This window comes from Papaver somniferum, chromosome 6 (genome assembly GCF_003573695.1).
Source record: "Papaver somniferum cultivar HN1 chromosome 6, ASM357369v1, whole genome shotgun sequence".
NCBI lineage: Eukaryota > Viridiplantae > Streptophyta > Magnoliopsida > Ranunculales > Papaveraceae > Papaver > Papaver somniferum.
In genome coordinates this window covers 20,394,202-20,420,955 of record NC_039363.1, presented here as the reverse complement: position 1 = coordinate 20,420,955, position 26,754 = coordinate 20,394,202, and the positions used below count along the sequence as shown (strand labels likewise).

Below are 26,754 nucleotides of genomic sequence, written 5' to 3'. Positions count from 1 at the left end.
GCTTCGCTCAGTCGGCCCAAAAATCTGTAGAAACCGTAAATTCATGATTCATAAAGGGGATACCAGTTTTGGTAGGGGTGATATCAATTGAACAAGGCTTGCAAAGATTCGTCTTGGAGCACGGATAATACATACAAGAAACGAACTCGATATTGGAAAAACTTTTGCATGCCCATGTAAATATATAAGAAGGAAATATAACTCTGCGGTGGACTACATTGCAAAAAAAGCTCGAGTAAATCATCTTCGGCATTTATCTTCCCACCTCCGGCAAAGGGTTCTAAAATCTAGTGTTATTTCCAAAGTTTTTAATAAAAATGGGCGCTTTCCATCAACCTTTTGTACTATATTTCTTGATTAATATAAAGTAGCCCGATCGGCTGATAGGTTCTTGTTTCACAGGCTCTCACAGGGTAACGGTGATCGTCAGATCTTCAAATTTAGACAGATGAGATTATTTTGAAATTGTCTGGGTAAACCGGGTTACTTATGACCCATGTGAAAAAAAATGTACGATATCCTTCCCTGTCAATTCTTTCGTAATCTTTTGCCAGAGAATTCCCAATCTAGAAGAAATTGAAATTGTTGTTTCTGATTGAAGGAATTGTTGTTTCTGATTAAAGGACTGAGAAATCGTATCAAAATCTATGATGTTTTCTGGATGCGAAAGGAAAATATTATGAAAAAAAATCTAGATATCAAATATGGCAAAGAGATGGAGATCCACGTTTTAATTCTACTAGATTGAGAATTTGTTTGATGATAACAAACTAACTTCGCTTGATTTGATTAATAGTATTTTTGAACAATGGCAAGAGAGTAGCATGAATCCTGTAAACATGATGCTCTATTAAATCTTAGAAAATAACATTTAGGTCTTAGGGAAGAAGATGATGGAATTTGTAGAAGTAATCCACAAAAGAAATTAAAACCAATAAATCTTAAACAACATGAAAATCTTTACCTCTAAAGATTGAATCATATGAAATTGCCAATAGACCTTAAATGTCTCTTTAATGTAACATTCAACTTTTTGATTTGGGTTTCCCTGCTATTGTAAATTGTCCTATTAAAACCTTTACAACAAAATCTCCAAAAAAAAAAAAAAAAAAGGTAAATTCTTTGAGAGAAAACGGGTTCTGTTTAATCATCAGGTTTCAAACAGGCGTTTTGATTTGGTTGTAGGATTTGGGTCTAATTCTTCATCGTTAGAATCTCAATGCTCCAAGTTTGATCAAGTAATAATAATACCCCATGATTTGATCATATTCCTAACAAAAAATATCCATCACAGTTGTGTTTCTCAAAAAATTTCTTTTGTAACTGTCTGAGAGAAGTGAATAAGATAATGACAACTAGAGAATATCGAAGTTATTATGGGTCACCGGACGGGACCCGGATTACCCAAATTATTATTGAAAAATCTCATCTGCTTAGATTTCAAGATCGTCCGACCACTGTCACCCTGTGAGAGTCTGTGAGACAAGACCCTGTCAACCGATCGTGCCCCTAATATAAATCGACCTTCCTAGGCGCGGACCATTAGAGGTAGACCAAATTGGTCTACCTCTCCTCCACCATTTTGTTGGATGGTTGGATTTCATTGGTTCAGAATTGGATTATGAAATTTGGTCACCAATAGTTTTTTCCAATATAAATTCCCTTTCCATTCCATCTAAAAGAAGAAAAAAAAGAAAACCAATTGAACGACCCAACGGCCAAGATTGGTTAAGATTTGTGCTGGTGGGTGGGAAATGAAAACAGCGTTTTGATATTTCCATTAATATACGTGCAGTCAGGTTGTTGCAAGGGGAGGGTGACAGAGAGTTGACTTGACTTACCTGACTCTGCTTTATTTTCATCATCTAATTTCATTCTAGAAGTAGAGTTGATTCACAATTCACTTCTGTAAGAGAAGCTCTTGAAAAAATATGGCGAATTCCTGTGACGTTGTAATTTTGGGTGCTTCTGGTTTCACCGGTAAATATGTAGTAAGAGAAGCTCTAAAATTTCTTAACACTTCAACTTCTTCTTCAACATCTCCACTCATAACCCTAGGTTTAGCAGGAAGAAACCCTACAAAACTCTCAGAAACACTAAAATGGGCATTATCAAATTCACAATTTGAAAACCCAGATTCAATTTCAATCATCAAAGCTGATGTTTCAGACCCATCTTCTCTAAAAGATCTTTGTAGTAAAACTAAGCTTATCTTGAACTGTGTTGGTCCTTTTCGTTTATATGGAGAACCTGTTGTTTCTGCTTGTGTTGAAGCTGGTTGTGATTACTTGGATATATGTGGAGAACCTGAATTTATGGAGAAAATGGAAGCAATGTATCATCAGAAAGCAGTGGAGAATGGGTCTTTGTTGATTTCTGCGTGTGGATTTGATTCAATTCCAGCTGAATTGGGGTTCATGTTTAATTCTAAGCAATGGGAGGCACCTGCCGTGCCTAATCGAGTTGAGGCTTATTTGAGTTTGGAGTCTGAGAAGAGGATTGTTGGAAACTTTGGAACCCTAGAATCTGCTGTTTTGGGTGTTGCTAATGTGGATAAGTTGCAGGCATTGAGGAAGTCCAGACCTAGAAGAGCTAGACCAATGGTAACACTCTAAACATTCATTTCTTAATTACATTTCTTTGTTACTAAGTACCTGTAGGTTCCTTACATTTGCTTTGCTATGTCGAAGCTCCATTTTTGGGGCATATAGGAATATAAGCAAATGTTAACTCTTGAGTTACTTCAAAAGTTTTTATTTGGAATTTCACCAAACATGAATTTTTGTTACAAACATGCCGCATACTGATAAAGATGTTACTGAATGTAATCTAGGTGGAGAAACAAACAGTGGAAGGTATAATGCCTGATTGTCATGCTTATGATATTTAGCCTGTAAGAATTTAGATGACTAATTTCGGTTTATGATGTCACATTAATTAGCAAGATGTTTGATGCTCTAATTGTGTGTTTGTGCTTTTCATCAGTTAGTATTTAGTAATGCTGATGAGTTTCAAATTATGAGCGTATATATCCAGTCTGCTAGATCGAGCCACCCGTCTCTAATAAATGCGAACTCTTAAAAAAAGAGTGATCAAGTCAACACTTGGAATATCCTTAAGTGAGCCAATCCCTCGACTATAATAATCTTTGTTACTCGAACCATTATCTTTATGGAGCTTTGCGAGTCTACTGTTTGATTTATATTTGGTGTTAATGCTTGGCTAAATTATGATTCTAAACATTAAAAGGTGTTTGTGTATGTGATTTGTATAGAGGAATGGAAATTGGTTGTAAGTATGAGAACAACGTAAAAATAAAGAAGTATTTGAAGAGTTTTTTTGAACTACCATGTTATATTGGATCATGAACAGAACATTTTGTTACCTGGATTTGAATATATGATCCCTAAATGTCGGGGTCACCAAAAACAGTCAATGTGGAGGGTAATCATGAAAACCTTCTCGGTTAAGTCACCTTGATGTATGATTCACCTTCGTATTTCTGCAGAATTTGTAGGCGAAATAGTTAAGAATACTATGTTACTGTTGATGTTTGGTCTTCAACGCTACCTGGACTCACTTTCACTTTGTGCACCCCTGTGTATTCACCTAACCTAATATGTATTTCTTGTGTTTGCAATCATAATCATCTGAAAGTATAACAAGGAAACCCATGTATAATATACTGTGGCATGTCCAATTTTCTTTGCTGATTATTTTCACTTACTCGTATGATTAATGGAACATGAGTTACTATGGTGTTTAACAGTAGAACCGCATTATTTGCATGCAGATTCCAGGACCCCCTCCTTCTAAAGGACCATTAATAGAACACCAGAAAAATGTTGGCCTTTGGGCAGTAAAGCTACCTTCAGCAGACTCCATTGTTGTCCGCCGTACACTTTCAGCACTGACAGAAAACCCTCAAGGTCTTGCTGGGGTTAGTGAGAGTGATGAGCATATTGAACAGCGAAAGAATTTCTGGCAGACAGTGAAGCCCGCTCATTTTGGAGTGAAGTTAGGGTCCAAATCTCTTTTGAGTATCTTTCGGTTTATTATGGTTGGAGTCAACATTGGCCTCCTTGGGAGTCTCAATTTTGGGAGGTGGCTTATTCTAAAGTTCCCCTCAATTTTCACCCTTGGATGGTTCAGAAAGAAAGGTCCGAGTGAAGAGGAGGTTGAAAGTGCTACATTCAAGATGTGGTTTGTTGGACAAGGTTACAGCAGTGCAAATCTTGCATCACAAGAGGCAAATAGCAAACCAGACACAGAAATAATTACAAGAGTCATGGGGCCTGAGATTGGATACCTGACAACGCCAGTAATCCTTCTGCAGTGCGCCCTTATTGTACTGAGTCAACGCAAAAACCTACCTAAAGGTGGCGTTTTTCCTCCTGGGATTGTGTTTGGTCCAACTGATCTCCAAGAACGGCTCCAGCAGAATGGGATATCCTTTGATGTTATCTCAAAAAATGCTATATCTTCTTGATTCTGTCTCAGCTACGGACTGTTCCAAGAAGGCTTCTGTTAAAAAACGGTAAGAACTGTCAAGGTTTCTCAATAAAATAGTCGTAGTTTTAGACTAGTGACAATCTGTATCTGCTAACAAGTAACAACTGTTCTCGTGTGAAACCAAATAAAATGCTGGAAGCGATAAATCTGGTACTGGCTTCTATAGCCCTGGATTTCTATCTTCTATCAAATGCTTGCTGTTCTTTGGTTTTTTCAGGAACTTCTTGTTCTTTGGTTGTTGTGTTTTTAATTTGTTTACTTCATTTTTTCAAATTCCCTCGATATACTTTCACCAAAATTTCACTTCTGGCCAAGACAAACCAAAACAGGGGCTTTTTGGAATGTAGACTGGAAAAAAACAGTTTTCAGATGTTTGAAGCTAACAACTGAGCTGTCTGCCAAGTGTGTAGCAGTAACCCATGGGAAGGTTTGTACGTTGACAACTGACACTGATAGATTCCAAGGAAGTTGGAAATTCTTAACTCTGATCACACGACTCTTGCGCCGAAGTTTCCCCCTGAGCAGCTCATTGAATTGACCAGATAGCAACAGAAAAAACCCATGCACTATTCGATGGAGTTATGTCCAGATTTGTTTTGCTTAAAGTTTGTCTGGAAAGTTCAAAACTGTCACTAGGAGTCAGTCATTAATTTGTACCTAGCCAACTTTAGTCACTCAATCAATCACCTGATTAATGTTTTAGTCTTCAAATCAAAACTGTAAAAGAAAAATCTAGACATTCAAAATTGTACAAATCTTTTTTCCGTGCATACCAAGAATTCCCAAAAATCAAATTCGTGGAAATTTCAATTCAAAAAAGTGACACAGTATGAAGTTCAATTATTCAATTATAAATACCTAACCAACAGAGGTAAACCACACAATTTCGAAGAGATTAGATATGGAAAAAGCGGTGATGCATGAGGAGGTAGTGATAGCAGGAGGGGGGGTTGCAGGATTAGCAACAGCCTTAGCGTTAAAGAGAGTTGGAGTGAAGAGTTTAGTGTTAGAAAGAGCAAGTGAACTGAGAGTTACTGGTGCTGCCTTAACTCTGTTTCCAAATGCTTGGATTGCTCTTGAATCACTTGGTGTTGCTCATAAACTTACCTCAGTTTATAAACCTTTCAAAGGGTAATTGCTCAAAATCCGTACCAGTTCAATTATTCTTTCTCAGTTAATTTATAATTGTTCCTCTTCTTCATTTTGCTTTTCCTTCTGCAGGGGAAGAGTGACTGATGTTGCAACTGGAGTTACCCAAGAGACTGTCTTGACAGAAAATGAAGGGTATGTTATTTTCCTGATTCTGTTCGTTTATCCATAGACATGATCCTATGGAAGACATGCGGGGCCTTGTTTCAAATGAATATTTTGACATATGATAGCTTGTGTATGACACAATTTGTTAAGGACTGGAATTCGTAAAATGCAGGGCGGAATGGCTTGCAAGAGGATCTAGGTCCGGTCCACAGAAGAGCCTTACTTGAAGCTTTATTAGAAGAATTACCAATTGATACGATCCGTTTTTCTTGGAAGCTCCGGTCAATTGAAAAAACAAAGACATGTTATGAAGCAGATTCAACTGCAGTAATCCTACATTTAGTAGATGGGACTACTATCCATACTGAGGTCAGTCAACAACACCAGAATCCTTACTGCTGTTTTGAAATATAAGATTAGTTGTATTTTGAATATACTGAAATTGAATTACTTGACAGGTTCTGATAGGCTGTGATGGGGTGCATTCTGTGGTGTCAAAATGGTTAGGCCTTAAGGATGTGGTGAACTCAGGTCGATATGCAGTGCGTGGAGTGGCAGTGTTTCCTGAAGGTCATGGAATCACACATGAAATGCATCAGTTTGTTGATAAAGGTTGGAGGTTTGGTTCCGCTCCCCTCACTGATACAGATGTTTACTGGGGCATTGGATACCAAACCACCGCTAACAAAGGTAAAGTATAGTCCTTATCAAGTTTTGTGATGCGTCCTAGGATAAAATGTTGTTCAATGTGCAAAATAATCATGTCAGAATTTTCAATTTCAGAAGAAGAGATGGCGAAAGGAGACCCACAGGTGATACAAGAGAAAATCTTAGAGCGCGTAGCTGATCTCCCGCAACAAGCAAAAAATGTGATACAACATTCGGATGTGCCGTCTTTATCATGGGCACCACTAGTATTTAGATACCCGTGGGATCTAATATTCGGAAAGGTATCCGATGGTACAATAACTGTTGCAGGTGATGCAATGCACCCAATGACACCAGATCTCGGTCAAGGTGGTTGTACAGCATTAGAAGATGCTGTAGTTTTAGGACGTCATATAGGAAATTCCTATATCAGAAAGGGAGGAGTTATGTCCCAAAAAGACTTGGAAAAAGAAATCAAATTGTAGCTCATAAACTTGCTCCAATTTATCCCCCTATCAAAAAGTAAAACTCACAGGTTCTTCTATCTTGTCTTAATTTAAATTTATGTTCTTCTTTTTGGCATCGTTTTTCTTTGATTCCCCTTTTTCTTTATCGGTGAATTGGTTAATTGTTGGATCTTTGTTTAGTCGATCAATACATTTTCTGTACCCGGGTGCTCTAGTTGGCTGTAACAGATTCAAAGTTGTATATATCAACTAAAATGCTATAGAGAGATCAAACTGGAAAACTGAATGATCCATTGATGCTAGCTAACTGGTGCAGGCTTCATAAGTTCAGCCCCCCTAGTTTTGGTCTTTCCAGTAATCGTAATCGTGCTCTCTTGCATTAGCCATAAATCAAGTTATTTTTATAGTCTCTGATCAAAGAAAAAGTAAGGAAGTTTTTTATGTTGCTTGTTTCGATTCAAAGGGCATACATCACAAATGTTGCAAATGGAGTTAAGACAACCGGCTCACTAGTTGGACCTAAAGGAGGGTACGTTCACAGTTCACTTCAATCAAGTCATACTCTACTCTAAAATTTACTTTTCATCTTACCTGAGATGAACTAGGATGGCTCTGTTTGAGATCGCCAGAAGCACGCCATGTGTGACTCATATCTGGAAGGCCATGGTTTGGAACATGCACCGCTACAGTTAATAGATACAGGTCGTAGGTTTGGTGTTGTTCCCATCACCGATAAAGAGATATATTGGTTTTTTTTACTTTCATCTACATCACAAACATCATGTATATTGAGAACCAATTCTTTCACCAATTAGTCCAAAACACTTCATATCATACTGGCTGGGTACTTAAAATTTATTTTAAACAGATTGCGACTTGTCCACCGGAGACCCTAAGGTGATACAGGAAAATGTGTTACAGCGGGTGGCGAATTTCCCTCAAATTGTCCATGATGTGATTCGTTGCTCTGATATGACCACTTTAACATGGGCACCAATGAAGTTCAGATATCCATGGGATATAATAATCGGACGTGTTTCCAGAGGGACAGTAACTGTCGCAGGTGATGCATTGCACCCAATGACACCGGATTTAGCCCAAGGCGGTTGTGCAGTATTGGAAGATGCTGTTATACTGGGGCGTCATATAGGGAATTCTTATATTAGAAATGGAAGAAAATTATGTAACAAGAACTTAGAGACAGAAATTGAAATGTATGTGAAAGAGAGGAGGTGGAGAGTTGCTAGTTTGGTTAGTGCATCATATTTTTCTGGGTGGGTGGAACAAGGAGGATCAGGTGAAGCTGGATGGTTTGTATCAGAATTCCATGATTATGATGATGGTCATTGCCGTTCTCTCAACCTGGGGTTGTAGCTCAGATGGTAGAGCGCTCGCTTATCGTCGGATCGATGCCCCACTTCTCCATTAATTTTTTTTGACATTATTGTATATTTTTTTGACAATGGAACAAGGACTTACTTGATCTAGATACACACTCCACAAGTCTGTTCTTTTAGCGCTCAAACTAATTGAGTACCTTTTGCTGTATAGAGAAACTTCTGATAACATGGGGTAACCTGCAACTGCTTGGTAACTGCATATTAGCCAGTTGCTCAGATTCTACTTTCCATCTTTGGTACAGGTAATACCAATATCATATTCTTTCTTGTATCTTTTGTCCCTTTTAACACATTTAACTCTCTCTCTCTCGTCATACTCGCTCTTTGTCTATAATCCTCGGGACATCTGGAGAATTGCTGCAATAATACAAGGTCATACATGCAAGGTTAGCATCTCAGCGCTTCAATTATGTAATTGTTAAAAACCTGAGTGATAGTGCCTCCCCCTAGACTGACAGTGTAACTCTTTAATATGTTCTAAGCTGCTTATAAGTTATCATTTCCTACAAACTGTTTCCTAATGTTTTTTTCTTTTTGCAATTTCATTGACTCAAACACCCAACCCCAACTATACCCAGTTTATAAAACCGCTTGTCTGGTTTCTAAATGATTGAACAAAATGATAATCCAAATATCATTCCGATATCCTGAATTGTTATCCGCCTTGTATAATTTATGTTATCAGACGTTGTTTTGTCAGGAAGTAACTGAATTATGATATAAAATTGTGAGCATTACAAACCAAACACTTCACCGCGCAGCTAAAGAGGCATTTGCATGAATTATGAGGAGTCGAAACACTTTAGCAAAATCGTGTGTTACCTGTATGCATTTGATTAGCAATTAAGTTTTTCTAAGGGTTGAGAACTGATATTTTCATGACTGCATGTAAAATGGTTCAGTTAAGGCAGGTCAAATTTGTGAGCCATTAAGAGTCTGGCTTAGCTTTGGATCTCCAGAGGAAGTTCGCATGCTGGGGCAAGTCATACCATGTTTTTTAAAAGGTACAGGTGCTTGCTTACAATGTTCCTGCATTTACATTTATATATTGTCTCCACATAGTACATGAAAAGTCCTTCCTAATTCAATGGTTGAATTAGGAAGGACTTTTCATGTACTATGTGGAGACAAAGCCGAAGTGGTCGGAGCTCACCGTCTAGCCTAATTTTCGTGCAGTGTCGTAGTAGTCTGCAATTTCAAGAGCCGTCTCTGTATTTCTTACTACTTTTTTGAGATCATTCCAAAGCCGTGTGGCACCTGAGAGGGATGCCACCTCATTTATGTGTACGTGACACGCGTCCAAAGTAGTTGCACAAAATTTGACTCTTGCCATGCGTATCTACATAATTCACGGCGCTACAAAAAACATAAGATATTTTTTAGTCTAAAACAATATTAAGTCTAGACGCCAGAGATGGAAAGAGAGAGTGTAATTATTATCGGATACTAGTATGTAACCCGCGTTACGTATCGGGATCGGTGGATCAGCTAATTTAGAGTATCGGGCTTTGCCCCACACCCGTGATCAAATGTATTTGATCTTTTTCGAACAATATTTGATTAGTTTGATTTTTTAAAGGGATGGACTATGATACCTTTTAGGTATCTAATGATTTGGCGATTTAAATTTGTTATTATAAACCCAAATTCATGTATCAATTTTATAGATAGATATTAAAATAATTAAAAAAAAAATTGACTCCATAAATTTTGATTTAAAATAATTAAAATTACACGTTTTTTTTCCAACCTTTTTTTTTATTATTAAATTGTTTTATCCAACGGGTTTATTTGTAGAAGTTTTCGAATATATATATATATATATATATATATATATATATATATATATATATATCACATGTAAATTTGTGAAATGCAATTTTTATAAAACAAAACAAAACAAAAAGAAATGTGGAATGCTAGAAGTCTGCATGCATGGCTACTGCAGAGATACATTTATTTATGTCTAGATTTAGAAGTCGATTAATGTAATAGTACTATGTTGAGTCCAGTTTGCTTATAACTTTGCCAGAATTACATGTTTGTTGGTGGTGTTTGAACTGCTTCTTAAACGTAGTTTCATGATATAGCTTAATAGGTCTTATACACTGGTCTCCAAGAAAGAACACCATGATAGCACTGTTAATTGTAAGATTCTCATCCATTTAGTTTAAAATTGACACGTTTGTTGGTGGTGTTTGAACTGCTTTTTAAGCGTAGTTTCATAATATAATTAATTTATTTTAAAGATAAAAAAGATTGACACGGTTTTAAAAAATTAAATAATATATTGCCGGAGAATAATAATATGTTTCAAAAGCGGTGTGCCTAAAAACAAATGCTTATGGTATCTTTAATCCCTATTAATAAGTAAATACTTCATTGCGTCTTCATCTATCTCAACCAACGGTGGCATGTCATGATCCTTCTCCATAATCTCGTCCATATCATCTTCATGTTTATCGAGTTCGATCAACGTTGGCATGTCATCATCATTTTCTATTGTGTGATACTTTTATTCTTTTACCAGGTCGTTCTTAGTAGGTGTATGGAGTAGTTCTCTGTCAGAAGTTGTACTTACCCGTTCGTTTTTCTTCATTAGATATGCTTTCTCCAAAGCATTATCACAATGAAATATGTCAAGTGATTTTAGAGTGAGATATATGAAGTTTCTGTATCTCCTCCTAAGCTATCAGCTGACTAATCCAAGAGATTAACTAAATAAAGAGGCACTACGAATCTAATTCAAATACTTAAACATTCAATTAAGAAATCTGCTACAAAACTTATCCCCAAAACTAACCCCGCTCAGAATATATATACATGAACTTCTCTCAAATGATACATATATAATAGTCAATTGGTTTACAGATACAATAAACAACATAATAAACATAGTAGAAGTTAACTAATTAACGGAGTCAACACTTTTGGCTTTCGCTGCGCAACTCTGATCCGTCTCTGAAAACTGAAAGTGGGAATAATTAACATTTAACTTCTAAGTAATCATAAACAAGATTAAGAAAAAATAATAATGTTTTCTCGGACATTAAATAGTGACCAAGTCACTGAGATACACAAAAACGAATACGGACAAGCTCTTTCTTCAAACAATGTATACTATGGTTGTGCAATTCCGAACTCGCAAATCCACACCTAATCGTAAATATGGATGTCGACAATTCCGAACTCGCAAACTGTCGACCGATATAAGCATAAAATCTGAATTCATGTAGATATAAATGTGAAAGAGCATATCCTCACAGAAGTAAACGAACATGTTTGATGTAATCTTCCTTTGATACAATAAAATGGGTTAATTGTTTCATGTCTTTGTGTTTGTGATGTTGCTGGTTTGTGAGAGTTTGTCAATTGGTTTGATGCATGGTAGAACCTCTTATGCTTATGGGGGCATGAAGAGATAGAGAGAAAGAAGATGAAGACTTCCGTTTTGCCAAGCCTTATGAGTGAAGGAAGATGCATACTTTGATGTAAGTATGCAAGGCTGAGTACTTGTGGGTGATGTTGAGTCACTGAACCAAAGAGTATTGCCGGTCATGTCCCATGAAAATTTTAGGCGATTAAATGGGCGTGTGACAGCAGGTATCAGAGCGGTGTTTGGAGACGATGTTCTTGATTTTTCTCTCTTTTACTCAATTTAATGTCATTTGTTTGTCAAATTCAGCGAAGAATTGTTTGGGTTTCACTAGTATGAAGACTATAAGAAGTTGGTATTGTGTGGAAAGATCAATTGGAATGAACTTGAAGCTTGAAGTAGCAGTATGCCATGAAATTTTATGACAAAGGTGTCAAAATTCCATCCCAAAGTGTTAGACGAACGTGCAAGAGTCATTGAAAACCGAGTTTTCAATTGATGGCATGACAAAACTATGGAGTATGCTGACTTCTATGATGCAAGTCATGTGTTTTAAATTCCATGTTTCTCACAAGTATGCAAAGATTATGCATTTGGAATGCATATATTCGTAGTGTTATCAGTAGCGAGTACATTACAAGTGGTAATGGGAATTTTGCGAAAATTCCTGAAGTCAAAGACGTTGATGGCCTTTGCAGTGGCAAAGTATATGGAAAACATGTCTATGGGATAGAAGGAAGGTGTTTTCATCGTAGCCAGTTTGATGAAAGATTAAAATTATCTCTCTCGAATGCATGTACCTTGGTGGTAATGCAAAGTCTGATTGTGAATTAGCATTTTTGTGGCAATTGTGATGCCATAAAAGAAGAATTGAAGGGACAATTCTTATCTAGCATAAAGCTTATTGAAAGGCCAAAGAAAGAAGCGCAAGTTAGGGAAAAACCGATACACCAAGGTCTTGCGTTTGCAAAGAGTTCTTCATTGATGATAGATGCACACAAGGAGTGTGTTTGCACCGGGTTTATGAGTGAGATCAATATGCTTGAACAAGGGTGTTCAAAGACCTGCATTTGATCATAACTACAAGCGGATGTTCTTGTCAACTACAAATCAATATTGCTACAAAGATGATTTTGGAGAAGGGGAAGGACAAGAGTTGCCAGTTATGCATGGGCAGTAAAATGAGTTCCAAGTTTGAAGAAGAATGCGGCATTCTTGATTCATGGAACGTAGGTAGTGGCGCCTCATTTGCAAGGATTGTGCCTCGTTAAAATTGTCCAAAGTGTTTATCCGCGGAAGTCATTGAGTGATATGACTTTGCTGAGCTCTATGGTGATGCTCAGAATCACCAAGTTAAATCCATTCCAGTTGTGCAAAGGTACACAAGTTTGTGTCAAGATTTGAGTGCTAATTGACATAGTATGTATGCAACAGTAGCATGCGCCAAATGAGATTTGGGCGTGGCCAAGATGCATGATGCGGTTGGAGATACAAGTTAGGCGAATCATAGATGCATGGAAAAGAAGGACAAAGTAGTGGTGATGCATAAGAATTGCATGAGGTCATTTTTGAAGAAATCTTCATGAAAGCTAAAGCAACTTAATAACATCAGTTTGAAAGAGTATTCAACTAAGTGTCAATTATATTGTGCTTCGTTATGGGAGTTGCATAAGAACATTGATAGTTGGAAGAGTGCATGTGGCAAAGTGAATTGCTACATTGGGGACAGTAGGTGTTGTCTCCCTTCCTTTGTTTCTTAGAAGCGAAGATGAAGTCAGTATTGCAAGGCTTGTTAGGTCTTACAAGTTGCAATCAATTGGCGCGAGTATTTGCTCAAGTTTGAGTATACTTTCAGTTTGGGTCGAAGTGGACCTTGGTGTTGGAAATGAAGTCTCTCTATGTAAGATTGTAATGAATGAGGGTATTTGAGATTAAAGACTTGCCTCTTTCTTTCAAAGTAAATCTAGTTCACGTGGAAGATACTACATAGCATATTAAGCCAAAATATGCAATAGAAGGCGCTGAAAGTGAAAAGAAGAAAATAGAGGAGTTGGTGGCATAGTCGAGTTTGTTGTTGACAGTTATGTCGAAGTTCGAAGGCATTTGGCAGCGAATGCATGGAGTAACGCAACAAGAATGAAGATGTAAGTCCATCAAGCATATGAGTTAAGAGTAACTCATTGTTAGGAAGAACATGGTATTGTTTTTCTGTTATATTAAAGCGTATCAGTTTGAAAGAGCAAGTGATGCTTAAATTGCTGGTTTCGAAGGCGCGTGAAGAGGATATTTCTTTTTAAAGCGACGGAGGAGAGCCCCGGGTATCCTAAGTCATGACTATACCAAATTCATGTATTTCAATCAAGGTGTAGCGACAATGCAAGCAAAGTACAACGAGGTGCTGATTCTTTGGCATACCAATGATGAAAGTACAAGAAGGTGAAGTTTTCAATATGATTTGGAGGCCAAATCTAGTGAAAGTAATGATGTTGGCAAAGTGAAGCAAAGGATATAGGTTTTGGCGCATACCAAGAGTGGTATGAAATCATATGGTGCATACCTTAAGGCATGGCATGATTTGGCGTAGGCGCATATGATTGAAGAATTGAGGCCAAGTCTTGCATAAGTCCTGTTATGTTGCGTGGTGCAATTAAAATCGGAAAATGAAGGCATAAGACAATAGCAATGATCAGTGTGATCAGTTGGGAGGAATCATTACTTGTGTACACTTAGGAACAAATGATTCATGTGAAGTTCAAGCACAATTCAGGGAATTGGCAAGAAGAATTTTCAAGTTTGCACTTGGGTGTTGATATATGATTTGAGATGGAGTTGAAAGCGGTCGCGACGCAACAACAAAGTTCAAGATCAGTAGATCAATGGTAAGGCAGTAAGACTAAGTGATGGCATAAAGTACTAGGCAGAGAAGTTTTGGCAAAGTTAAAGGCCAAGCAAAGTTTTTTGATTTTCGAGAAGGTCTCAGAAGCGTACAAGGCCATAGAAAAAGTATATTGAGTGTACTTGGTTGTGTTCAACGAGGACGTTGAACAGATTAGGTGGGGGAGGTCTATTACAGGGATGCAAGTGACGCATAATGATTATGCATCACAGAGTTGCAGGCCAAGTCAGTACTCCGCCGTAATGGTGCAATACGAAGCCATAATAGCGCAACGTAAGCTATAATAGCAGTATACTGTATAGACTGTCAAGTACCAAGAATGACATAACCTTGCAGTGCCAATGAAGTGCAAGAGAAGCACTTCATTATAAAGCACATTGACTAAGTAACGAAGCTTATTGGGAGACACAATAAGGCTTCATTGAGGGAAAGGAAAGTTGATGCCAAAGTGACAGATGCAACATGCGATGTTGGAATCAATGCATATCCATGGAATTGAGTTGGCCCAAACTCAAAGATGATGCAAGAGTAAAGAATAGATAAAGAGTTGGTCTACGGCATTAGTTCAAGGCTGGACAAAGCTTGAACAATGCAAACAAGTTGGTAATGCAAGAGTTGCATTGTTGTTGTCAAGCTAATACGCGAAGTGAAGCATATATGACGCATGAGTAACTAGAGTGATCTTAAGGAGCTGGCCTCGATGTTTGAAGAATAAGGATTGTCCGTGCATGAGTTCGGAATGATAAACATGCAGGGTCAAGAGAGCTGAACGTTGTTGCAAGACAGAATCCAGTATGGCACAAAAAATGTGCAATATGGCTCAAGTGACGGTTATAAGTTGGTTATTGGCTTCACAATCGTTCCAAAGGTGCGAGACAAGTTGGAAGGGTTATGAAATGAGTTCGTAACCTTAGTAGAGTGTCCCTAACTGCTCAAGACAAGTGTGTCTTCAATATGCATGACAACAAAAAAGGTGGCAGTTGAAAAGCAGATTGGCGGTTATAGAAACTACCTGATGGGACACATGGCTGTTCCATGCGTGTGCAAGTGTTGTGCACGGTTTTGTACATTGTAACCACGGTAAAAATAGCCCTAAGGAGTGGGAAAAATCAGTAGGCTTACATAGGAGAGTTTTGTAGACATGTAGTCTCATACTTGAGTGAATAAAGGCATCACCAAGAGGGTGATGGCCTGTTTGGTCCATGAGATGGACTGTTTGATGTAATCTTCCTTTGATATAATAAAATGGGTTAATTGTGTCATGTATTTTTGTTTATGATATTTCCGGTTAGTGAGAGTTTGTCAACTGGTTTGATGCATGGCAGAACCTCTTATGTTTATGGGGGCATGAAGTGTTAGAGATAAAGAAGATGAAGACTTCCGTTGTGCCAAGCCTTATGAGTGAAGGCAGATGGCGTAATTTGATGTAAGTATTCAAGGCTTAGTACTTGTGGGTGATGTTGAGTCACTTAACCAAAGAGTATTGTCGGTCATGTCCCATAAAAATTTTAGGCGATTAAATGGGCGTGTGACAGCAGGTATCAGAGCGGTGTTTGGAGACACTGTTCTTGATTTTTCTCTATTTTACTCAAGTTAATGTCATTTGTTTGTCAAATTAAGTGAAGAATTGTTTGGTTTTCACTAGTATGGAGACTATAAGAAGTTGGTCTTGTGTGGAAAGATCAATTGGAATGAACTTGAAGCTTGAAGTATAAGCAGGCTATGAAAATTTATGACAAAGGTGTCAAAATTCCATCCCAAAGTGTTAGACGAACGTGCAAGAGTCATTGAAAACCGAGTTTTCAAGTGATGGCATGACAAAACTATGGAGTATGCTGACTTCTATAATGCAAGTCAGGTGTTTTAAAGTCCATGTTTCTCACAAGTATGCAAAGATTACGCATTTAGAATGCATATCTTCGTAGTGTTATCAGTAGCGAGTATATTACAAGTGGTAATGGGAATTTTGCGAAAATTCCTGAATTCAAAGACGTTGATGGACTTTGCAATGGAAAAGTAGATGGAAAAAATGTATATGGGATAGATGGAAGGTGTTTTCATCGTAGCCAGTTTGATGAAAGATTAAAATTATCTCTCTCGAATGCATGTACCTTGGTGGTAATGCAAAGTCTGATTGTGAATTAGCATTTTTGTGGCAATTGTGATGCCATAAAAGAAGAATTGAAGGGACAATTCTTATATAGCATAAAGCTTATTGAAAGGCCAAAGAAAGAAGCGCAAGTTAGGGAAAAACCGATACACCAAGGTCTTGCGTTTGCAAAGAGTTCTTCATTGATGATAGATGCACACAAGGAGTGTGTTTGCACCGGGTTTATGAGTGAGATCAATATGCTTGAACAAGGGTGTTCAAAGACCTGCATTTGATCATAACTACAAGCGGATGTTCTTGTCAACTACAAATCAATATTGCTACAAAGATGATTTTGGAGAAGGGGAAGGACAAGAGTTGCCAGTTATGCATGGGAAGTAAAATGAGTTCCAAGTTTGAAGAAGAATGCGGCATTCTTGCTTCATGGAACGTAGGTAGTGGCGCCTCATTTGCAAGGATTGTGCCTTGTTAAAATTGTCCAAAGTGTTTATCCGCGGAAGTCACTGAGTGATATGACTTTGCTGAGCTTTATGGTGATGCTCAGAATCACCAAGTTAATTCCATTCCAGTTGTGGAAAGGTGCACAAGTTTGTGTCAAGATTTGAGTACTAATTGGCATAGCATGTATGCAACAGTAGCATGCACAAAATGAGATTTGGCATGGCCAAGATGCATGATGCGGTTGGAGATGCAAGTTAGGCAAATCATAGATGCATGGAAAAGAAGGACAAAGTAGTGGTGATGCATAAGAATGGCATGAGGTCATTTTTGAAGAAATCTTCATGAAAGCTAAAGCAACTTAATAGCATCAGTTTGAAAGCGTATTCAACTAAGTGTCAATTATATTGTGCTTCGTTATGGAAGTTGCATAAGAACGTTGATAGTTGGAAGAGTGCATGTGGCAAAGTGAATTGCTACATTGGGGACAGTAGGTGTTGCCTCCCTTCCTTTGTTTCTTACAAGCGAAGATGTCTGCAGAGGAAGAATATAAGGAAAGAAAGAATCTCAAAGAACAAAGGAGGAAGATATCAAATCAGGGAGAAACACTGAACATGCCAAAAGATCCGCATCAACCAACACTGGCAACATGATTAAATCTCAAATTAAACAAAGGAAATCTTCTGAGAATTTTACAAGATGAAGAAAATCTAGGTCAAGGAATGGATCTGAACAAATCCCCAATTATCATCTTTGAAGAAATCACAAACCAAATTTCGGTCAGTAATTCAAAAGGAATTGTAATCAATCAGTCCGGAAGTGCGGGAAAAGAAAAATTGGCAAAAGGAAAGTTGAAGGGTGTGAAGGTGAGAAAGCATAGAATGGAAGCTCTTATGTTCAAAAGGAAATTGCAAAATATGATTGGGGAAATCTCGGGTGATCCAAAAGAAAAGAAGAAAAACCAGATTGGGTCGAAAAGCTTTGACAAAGTTCTTATCCCACCTCATCTATATTTTGCTGCTGGTGAGAAAACAATCGAATCCAAATGAAAACAATGAAAAAACGACTTTCACTTTCAACACCAGGAAAATAAATGGAAATTGTGCAATATCATCTTCCAATGGTTCGGATCAATTGCAGAAGACCTTTTATGTGCCTCCCATTTTCAATTCACCACCTTTTAATGTCATCCCTTGGTCAGCACAACACCTTGAACCACCACAGAAAATTCATTCCCTAGAAGCTGCTATAGTGAAGATGCCATCAAGTGATGCTATGAAAGAACCAGAAGGTAAAACAGATGCTCTAGGAGGAAACATAAATAGGGGAGAGGCGTCAAGTGATGCTACTGAGGAGATAGAGGAGGAAAATCAGGTAAGTCCCCCAAAATTACCTTTTTATTTCAACAATCATTACTTCTACTCCAAGGAAATACATCTCAGTCAACTTGATAAAATTGGTTTGGTGTACTTGTGTCAACTTATCTACCTGAAGATAACAACTTCAAAGCTTCATACCTATTCTCCTAGATTTTGGACTCTAATAGTAAATCCTCAAAATTACTTAGAGAATCAATGTCTCAGTCACCGTACTACCCTTAGCCAATTTGCTCCATCCCCATCTGGCAAGTGCCTGATTGCCACTCTTGAACCTAGAAATCTATCTTCTTCTGTGGTCCTTCTGGGACCTGATTCCAACAAAACTTGTTACAACCTCAATTTTGATTCAGTCAATCAAACCACCCTCTCTAAGAACTCTAGATTTTCTTATAAATTTGCCACTAGTTGGCCTGTTTTCAATAAAATGTCTATGAATATTCTGGGCTGGAATGCTCAAGGATTAGGGAAACCTTTCACAAAAAAGCATCTACATAACCTTGTTAATGAGTACCACCCTGATATCCTTTTTGTCTCAGAAACCAAACAACCTAAGGAAACAGTCCAAAAGATCATTAAAAATCTTAACTTTTCTGACTATGTGGTTGTAAATCCTAAAGGTGTCATATGAACTGCTGGAGGTTTGTTCCTTTCCTGGAATGTGATAGGCACATTTTTGTGTCTTATATAATCTCAATTGTATATATTATTAGTGCTCGATTTTATATTTATTATGGCTTTTTATGTCCCTGTAGGTATTCTTGGAGAAATAAGCTTTTGCGGCGAAATTGGCTAAAAAAATGGTTTTTGCGCCCGTGGGAGAAAATTACTATACAGAATCTCACTTTGGAAAAGGGGTAACCTAATTACTAAGGGGTGACCCATTTCCAGGCATCTGCTAAAGGGAGACCGGAACTGGATAAGGGGAGGTCATCTTCATAATTCAAATACAAGTTTTGGCGGGAAAATGCATGCAGCGAAGAACAGTTTTGGAGATTGAATTTTCGGGCAGTTTCAAAGAGATTCAATGGCCGAAATTGGTTTGTATGAACTCTAGAAGACATTACAATCCCAATACAATCAATTGGACCCGGAAAATTGGGCTGGAATACCCGTGAGAACCAAAGAAAGGGAAAACAGAGTACGTGTTCTCTGTTGGGTTTTTAGAATATTTTTGAGAGATTTCTAGAGGACTTTGACGCTGGATTAACATGTACATGGTCCTATTCAAGATTATGGAAGAGTTTGGTAGCTATTTTATAGCTAACAGCACGTGAAAAAGCTCAACAAAAGCGATTATCATTTCAACTGCATGAGAAGAAGAAAAATAATAATCGCATATTTAGTCGAGATTTATGGATCTGTTGGGATATATAAGTGTTGGTTTACATCAAAGAAAAGTTTAGAGAAAAAGAGGAGAGAGTTCAGAGCCGAAACGAGTAAGATACCATTGATTGTTGTTGCTGCTGCTGCTGTTCAAGGAGGAAGACGAAGAACGAAGAACAGACGCTTCTGGAGCGTCGTTCTTCAATAGTACCTACAGAAGAATAACTGTGTCGTTATTTTGCTGCAGTTCAGAAGTATCGTTTACAGGCAGTCTTATTCGAACATTGTAACAGTGACGCTGTAACATTTATACAGCGTTGCAAAAATTCTGTTAAACACCATATCATCAATAAAAACATCTATTAAGCCATTTTGATCAAGTTTTTGATATGAGGAGCTAAACCCAATCCCAGGGGTGATGGAGGAAGCCATTCTTCCAAAAGTTATGTGGTAAAATTTATTTATGCAATTCTTTTATGATTAATTGCACCGAATGAAAATTGAATAAATTATTTTTCTTAATTAATTGTGTTTTCTCTTGATGAAATATGCTTGGTTTATTGCTTTTGATATTTCATGCTTGCGATTAACAATGGATGTTTTGAAAATCTGATTTACGCAATGATTAGAATCACAATTATTTTTGATTTGAATTATAATGTCTAGAATTGCATGATAATAATTATTATTGAATCACATGAATTTTGGTGAATGGTGAAATCCTAACCCCTGGTCTTTCCATAATATTTACATCACCTTTGAATTTAATTTGTTTTATCTTTATTTTTATCAAGTCTAAAAATTATTTCCTTCACAAGTCTGAAAAGAACCCAGTTTTTACCATTATTACAACATCATTTGAAAAACCATCAAACTTTTGGCGCCGCCGACGCGGATTTGTGTTTAGGTAGCATTTTTTTTAGATTTATCATTTATTTTTTTTTGTTTATTTTTATTTGTTCCTTTTTACGTTTCTTTTTGTCTTTGATTTACAGGTTTGAAGTGAACACTAAGGACTTGGAAAAAAAAAGCTTAAAGCGTAAAGAGAAGACAAAAAGAAGAATTTTTTTTTAGGATTTAGTTTTACTATTATTATTTTTTAGAATTATATTAGGAAATATTTTGTAATTTACTTTTTGTTTTTGCACTTTATTTTTGTGGACTGTGGACTTTAAACTTTGGACATTTGGAGTTTAATTTTAAACCCTACGGAAGGGTATCCTTAAATACAAACTGTGTGCAGGGAAGGACGACGATTACGATATCGCCTCGTCCCCTCAGGTTCGTACATGACATAGGAGTCGTGGCCCGAGTCGACTTCAACGGTTCATCGCCCGTCTGGTACGGGAGGTAAGTCCAACTGAAACACTCGCGAATCTCCTGCAAGCGGGTTACTGTATTCCTTAAGGTGATGATTGATTGAGGACGACCCGAACTGTTTTTATATTCCTAGTAAAGGGAAAGGCCTGGCCAAAACAAGATAAGGGTTCGGATTTCATCACCGTTCCCTTCTTGCCCACCTTAGGAAAACGAAACCTAACGCGAACCCAAGCTTTAAAATCTGATTAGAAAGAGACCTATAGGGTATCGAGCTTGTTAGGAAATTTTTTTGAAGGATATTGGTTACCTTTTAAGCAATTTTAAAGTTCTTCTGGGAGTTGAAACACGCCACCTTGTAACGCCAGTGAGGCCTTGGGTAACAAAGCTCCATTGAGCTTCCCTCGCCTCAGTTTCATCTCACATTAGCTCGGATTGATCCAGAAGGGTTGCTCAAACTGTAACGAATTCCCTTTCGAAGGATTAGAAGCTGGTCTAGAAACAATCTAAGTGGATCCATCATGCTTTTTGTTTGCTAGAAATCTTTAGGTTTGCTTTGGTGAAGTCGAGTCAGCCTGTTGTGTGTTTGTTAAAACAACCTTCCTTGTTAGGTTTTTATTCTTTTTGAATTTTTAGTGTATGCCCGATTTTGTTAATAGGGCTTGGAAAAGAGATACTCTAGGTCGATTGATTAGCGAAAAACCTAGTAATTCTTCTGATATAAGCAGGGAGCTCGAAGATTCTTCTTTTGAGAGCCCTGTTTTTGGAAACTTCAGTTTTGAGAATTTATCTCTGAGTGATAAAAGTACCCCTAGTACTCCAGTTGTGCCAACGATGGAAACTTTGAAAGATTACATGTTCCCAACTAGGACCAACCGAGCTTCATGCATTAAATTGCCAGCCACTACGGCTAATTTTGAGATAAAACCTAGTATTCTTCAGATGATCCCTATATTCTTAGGAAAAGATGATGAGAACCCTTATTTCCATATTAGGGACTTTGAGGAAATCTGTGGGACAATTAGAATAAAAGACCTTACTGATGAAGTCTTGAAACTTAAGATGTTTCCCTTTTCCTTGAGAGATAAAGCCAAGACCTGGCTGAACAACCTACCATCTGAATCCATTGAAACATGGCAGGAACTTATTGCTGCTTTCTATATGAAATTCTACCCTAAGCATAAAACTGCATCTGTTAGGTAGAAAATTAGTGCTAGTGTGCAACAAGAGGGAGAGTCTCTTTATAGGTTTTTATAGCGATTCAATGATCTCCTATCTCAGTGTCCTCACCATGGATTTGATAATATGAAACTCGTACATATTATTTATGATAGTTTAGACTATTCGACCAAAGCCATGGTTGAGTCTATGTGCGCTGGTGAGTTCACTAGTAAAAATGCTGATGATGTTTTTACCTTCTTATGAGCTATCGCTGAAAAATCCCAACAGTGGGAATCTTGTGTGAACCCCCTAAAAGACTCTTGGTCAATAGAAGTAGCACCAATATGGTAGATACGAGTTTTTCGTCAGATGCTAAGTTTGTTGCTTTGTCCAGAAGGTTAGAAGCTTTGGAAATGGGTCAGTCTAAAAATAGGTCCCTTGTTGAACCTAATAGAGCCTCTCAAGTATCTAATTGTGGAATATAGCCCGATAATTCATTTTGGGAAGGTCAAGTTAGTGAAGAACAAGTCCATGCTGTCTATAACAACGCTAGGTTTGAGAGCCATCAGAAGTTTGACCCATACTCAGAAACCTACAACCCTGGTTGGAGAAACCATCCTAATTTCTCTTGGTTTAAGGGTCAGATTCAAGGCCAGTCTAGCAATTCTCATCCTCCCCCAGGTTTTTCTTTTAAGAACTCTTCATGTCAAACCCAGTTTCAGAACACTTCTGAGAAAAAGATCTCTACCTTAGAAGAAACTCTCACTATGTTAGCAAATAACCATGACATGCTATCAAAAAACCACCTTAGCTTTCAACAAGAAACTAGGCAAGAGTTGAAGAATAATTCCCAGAGTCTTGCCAAATTAGAACTTCAAGTAGGACAAATAGCTAAGTTTATAAGTGAGAGAGAAAATGGAAGGTTCCCTAGTCATACTGATCCTAACCCCAAAGGAGAGAAATCGTACAATCATGTGAATGCTGTCACAACCCTGAGGAGTGGAAAAAAGGTTGACAACAAGGTTGCCATGCTTGATAGTGAACATGCTGTAGTTCACCCTGCTGAGCCAGAGAATGAAGAGACTGATAGAGTCTCTAAAGAGACCAATGAGGGTTCTGATGAGCCCGGCTTTGTTCCCAGAGCCCCGTTTCCCCAGCTGCTAGTTCCGACTAAGAGGGAGTCCAACTTTAATGATATATTGGAGGTTGTTAAGAAGGTTAATATTAACCTTCCATTATTAGATGCAATTAGGAAGATTCCCTCTTATGCCAAGTTCCTTAAGGACTTGTGTAAGCGTAAGCTCAATGTCCAGAAGAAATCCTTCATAGCTAGTCATGTGAGTTCTATTATTCAGAATACCACTACTCCTAAGTATAAAGACCCAGGGTCCCCTACCATTGCTTGTACAATAGGTAAGTACAGTGTTGAGAAAGCTATGCTTGACTTAGGAGCCAGTGTGAATTTACTTCCATATCATGTGTACCTTAAGATAGGACTTGGTGAGATGAAACCTACCCAGATGACACTTCAGTTAGCTGATAGGTCCGTTAAAATTCCTCGTGGTGTGATCGAGGATGTTCTCATAGAGGTTGACAAGTTTATTTATCCAGTGGATTTTGTTATCCTAGATACCCAACCTGTCCCTGACCCAGAGAACCAAATACCAGTGATTTTAGGTCGCCCGTTTTTAGCTACATCCAATGCGATCATTAACTGTCGAAATGGTATTATGAATTTGTCTTTTGGTAATATGACTATTGAGCTGAACATTTTTAATATTAGTAAGCTACCCTCTGAACTAGATGACTCGAATATAGAAGAGGTGAACATGATAGGAACATTAGTCGAGGAGTCATTACCAAACACTTTGTTAGAAGATCCATTAGAAAAATGCCTAGCTCACTTTGGGATTGATTTTGATGATGATAATGTAATTAATGAGGTGAATGATTTGTTAGATTCAACCCCTTTGTTAGATACTAGTAATGGATGGAAACCTAAGTTCGAACCACTACCAGTTTCTAAGTCTACCCTAGTTCCTTCTTTAGAAGAGCCTCCTAAGTTGGACCTAAAACCATTGCCAGATACCCTGAAGTATGTGTTTTTAGGCCCGTCTGAGACTTTACCTGTGATTGTTTCTTCCGACTTGGATAGAGATCAGGAAAGTAGGCTAGTAACCATCCTTCAAAACAATAAGGAAGCTTTAGGGTGGACCATAGCAGACATTAAGGGTATAAGTCCTACTGTTTGTATGCATCAGATCTATTTAGAGGAAGACACCAAACCTTCTAGGGAGACGCAACGTCGACTAAACCCTAATATGAAAGAAGTAGTTCGAACTGAGGTTCTTAAGCTATTAGATGCATACATTATCTACCCTATTTCAGACAGTAAGTGGGTCATCCCCGTTTAGGTTGTTCCCAAGAAATCTGGTATTACTGTAGTCCAGAATGATAACAATGAGTTAATCCCGACTCGAGTGACCACGGGTTGGCGTGTTTGTATTGACTATAGGAAATTTAACAAGGTGACTAGGAAGGACCACTTTCCCCTTCCTTTCATCGACCAGATGCTAGAGAGATTAGCTGGACATAGTCACTACTGCTTTTTAGATGGCTACTCTGGATATAATCAGATCGTTATTGCCCCAGAAGACCAGGAAAAAACCACTTTTACTATGCTAGGTCAGCGGGAAAATAAGTTACTTCATGTGATTTACTATGCTATCAAAACTCTGAATGATGCCCAGTTGAACTATACCACTACCGAGAAGGAACTATTAGCCATTGTGTTTGCCTTAGACAAGTTTAGACCCTATCTCTTAGGTTCTAAGATCATCATATATACTGATCATGCTGCTTTAAAATATCTTTTGTCTAAGAAGGATACTAAACCTAGATTGATTAGGTGGATTCTGTTGTTGCAAGAGTTTTCTCGAGACATTAGAGACAAAAAGGGTGCCGAAAATGTTTTAGCAGATCACTTGTCTAGGCTAGTTGTTAGTTCCCCAGATGATTCCCTTCCTATAAGAGATAGCTTTCCTGATGAACAATTGTTCTTTGTTACCCAATTACCTTGGTATGCGAATATAGTGAACTATCTTGTTATTGGTCGAATGCCCCAACATTGGGGTAAACAAGATCGTTCTAGATTTTTAGCTGAGGTTAAGCACTTCTTTTGGGATGATCCTTATTTCTTTAAGTATTGTCCAGACCAGATTATTAGGATATGTACACCTGAGAGTGACCAGTCCAGTATTATTTCCTTTTGTCATGATCATGCTTGTGGGGGTCACTGGTGGGCCCGGGAAAGCGTGAAAATTAAGCGTAATAAAAACGGGCCTACAGTAATACCGCAAGTGCACGGTCGTCAGTTGTAGCTCGTGCAAGTACGGGTCGATCCACAGAGACTGGGTGTGTTTGGAGTGTTTAGCTATTTTGGGTTCTAGTTGGCTATTGGGCTTTAGGTATCAAAGGTTTGTGGTACCAATGGGTTATGAATACCCTTTGGAACTGTTGGGCTTTGAATACCCTTTGAGTAAATTGGGCCTAATGGGTTTGTTTTTAACAATGAAATGAACTGAGCTTGGGCTCAGTTGGTCTTGAAGTGCACTAGGCTTGACCTTTGAAGTGCAATGGAATGGACTCAATTGATTTGGTCTTGGGTTTTTGAGTTTAGGCTTTTGGATTAAGCCCACAGTTGACTGAATTGGGCTTCTAGATTAATCCAAGACTGAACTGGGCTTTGAGCCTTAACCTAAACTGTGGCTGGGCCTTGGGCAGCAGTGTTAGTCCCCGGCAGAGGCGCCAAAAACTTGGCAGGCCTGGAAAAGGGTATAGAAATTATCCCCGGCCAAAAACTTGGTGGGCCCGGAGATGTGTATAAAATTAAGCGATAAAAACGGGGGCCTACAGTAATACCGCAAGTGCACGGTCGTCGGTTGTAGCTCGTGCAAGTACGGGTCGATCCACAGAGATCGGGTGTGTTTGGAGTGTTCTAGCTAATTGGGTTCCTAAATTGCTATTGGGCTATGAAGCCTTTTGGCTTAAATTGGGCTTTGAGTGCTAATGGGTTTGTTCACAATAAAATGAACTGAGCTTGGGCTCAGTTGGTCTCTGAAGTGTAAATTGGGCTTTGGCCTTACAGTGAGTTCAGGTTTTTGGGTTAAGCCCACAATTAAAGAAATTGGGCTTTAGCTCTAACCTATCAATACACTAGACTTTGGCCTTTAATGAAATTGGGCTTTGCTTTTGGTTTTAGAAACTGGGCTTGGTTACTGAGGACTGGGCCTTTGGGATGGAACTGGACTTGGCTTGGCAGCAGAAGAAGTGGCAGGGCAGCAGCAGCTTGGCATCAGCATCAGCAGCAGCAGCAGCTTCAGGGCAGGAAAGCAGCAGCAGCTAGTAGCAAATGCACAGCAGTGCAGCAGCAACAGAATGTACAAGATGACTGCACAAGCAATAGAATGC

The 26,754-nt window shown here is 38.2% G+C and overlaps 3 protein-coding genes across 4 annotated transcripts; all 3 read left to right on the top strand.

The window, feature by feature from the left end:
- Positions 1-1,617: 1,617 nt before the first annotated feature.
- LOC113287142 (probable mitochondrial saccharopine dehydrogenase-like oxidoreductase At5g39410) lies at positions 1,618-4,744 on the top strand. The gene is made up of 2 exons (XM_026535820.1): positions 1,618-2,603; positions 3,794-4,744. Exons 1-2 carry the CDS (start codon positions 1,932-1,934, stop codon positions 4,487-4,489), a joined length of 1,368 nt encoding a protein of 455 aa, XP_026391605.1. The 5' UTR covers positions 1,618-1,931; the 3' UTR covers positions 4,490-4,744.
- Positions 4,745-4,880: 136 nt separating this feature from the next.
- On the top strand, positions 4,881-6,999 carry LOC113287143 (monooxygenase 2-like). Of its 2 annotated transcripts, none has more exons than XM_026535822.1 (5): positions 4,881-5,643; positions 5,734-5,800; positions 5,962-6,138; positions 6,228-6,459; positions 6,553-6,999. In XM_026535822.1, the coding sequence occupies exons 1-5, from the start codon at positions 5,414-5,416 to the stop codon at positions 6,900-6,902; spliced, it is 1,056 nt and encodes a 351-aa protein (XP_026391607.1). In that variant the 5' UTR covers positions 4,881-5,413; the 3' UTR covers positions 6,903-6,999. The 2 variants fall into 2 exon arrangements, with proteins under 2 accessions (XP_026391607.1, XP_026391606.1); XM_026535821.1 differs by having other exon boundaries at positions 5,567-5,643; positions 5,734-5,796; positions 5,942-6,138.
- A 523-nt stretch (positions 7,000-7,522) lies between these two features.
- On the top strand, positions 7,523-8,258 carry LOC113290619 (monooxygenase 2-like). Its single transcript, XM_026540204.1, has 2 exons — positions 7,523-7,667; positions 7,753-8,258. The coding sequence occupies exons 1-2, from the start codon at positions 7,523-7,525 to the stop codon at positions 8,256-8,258; spliced, it is 651 nt and encodes a 216-aa protein (XP_026395989.1).
- The last annotated feature ends 18,496 nt before the right edge of the window (positions 8,259-26,754 follow it).

Excerpts from the sequence above, each read along its gene's own strand:
- LOC113287142 (XM_026535820.1), top strand. The coding sequence starts at position 1,932 with ATGGCGAATTCCTGTGACGTTGTAATTTTGGGTGCTTCTGGTTTCACC. Across the intron at positions 2,604-3,793 it reads CTAGAAGAGCTAGACCAATG|ATTCCAGGACCCCCTCCTTC; the intron begins GTAACACTCTAA and ends ATTTGCATGCAG.
- LOC113287143 (XM_026535822.1), top strand. The coding sequence starts at position 5,414 with ATGGAAAAAGCGGTGATGCATGAGGAGGTAGTGATAGCAGGAGGGGGG. Across the intron at positions 6,139-6,227 it reads GGACTACTATCCATACTGAG|GTTCTGATAGGCTGTGATGG; the intron begins GTCAGTCAACAA and ends ATTACTTGACAG. Across the intron at positions 6,460-6,552 it reads CCAAACCACCGCTAACAAAG|AAGAAGAGATGGCGAAAGGA; the intron begins GTAAAGTATAGT and ends TTTCAATTTCAG.
- LOC113290619 (XM_026540204.1), top strand. The coding sequence starts at position 7,523 with ATGTGTGACTCATATCTGGAAGGCCATGGTTTGGAACATGCACCGCTA. Across the intron at positions 7,668-7,752 it reads ATCTACATCACAAACATCAT|ATTGCGACTTGTCCACCGGA; the intron begins GTATATTGAGAA and ends TATTTTAAACAG.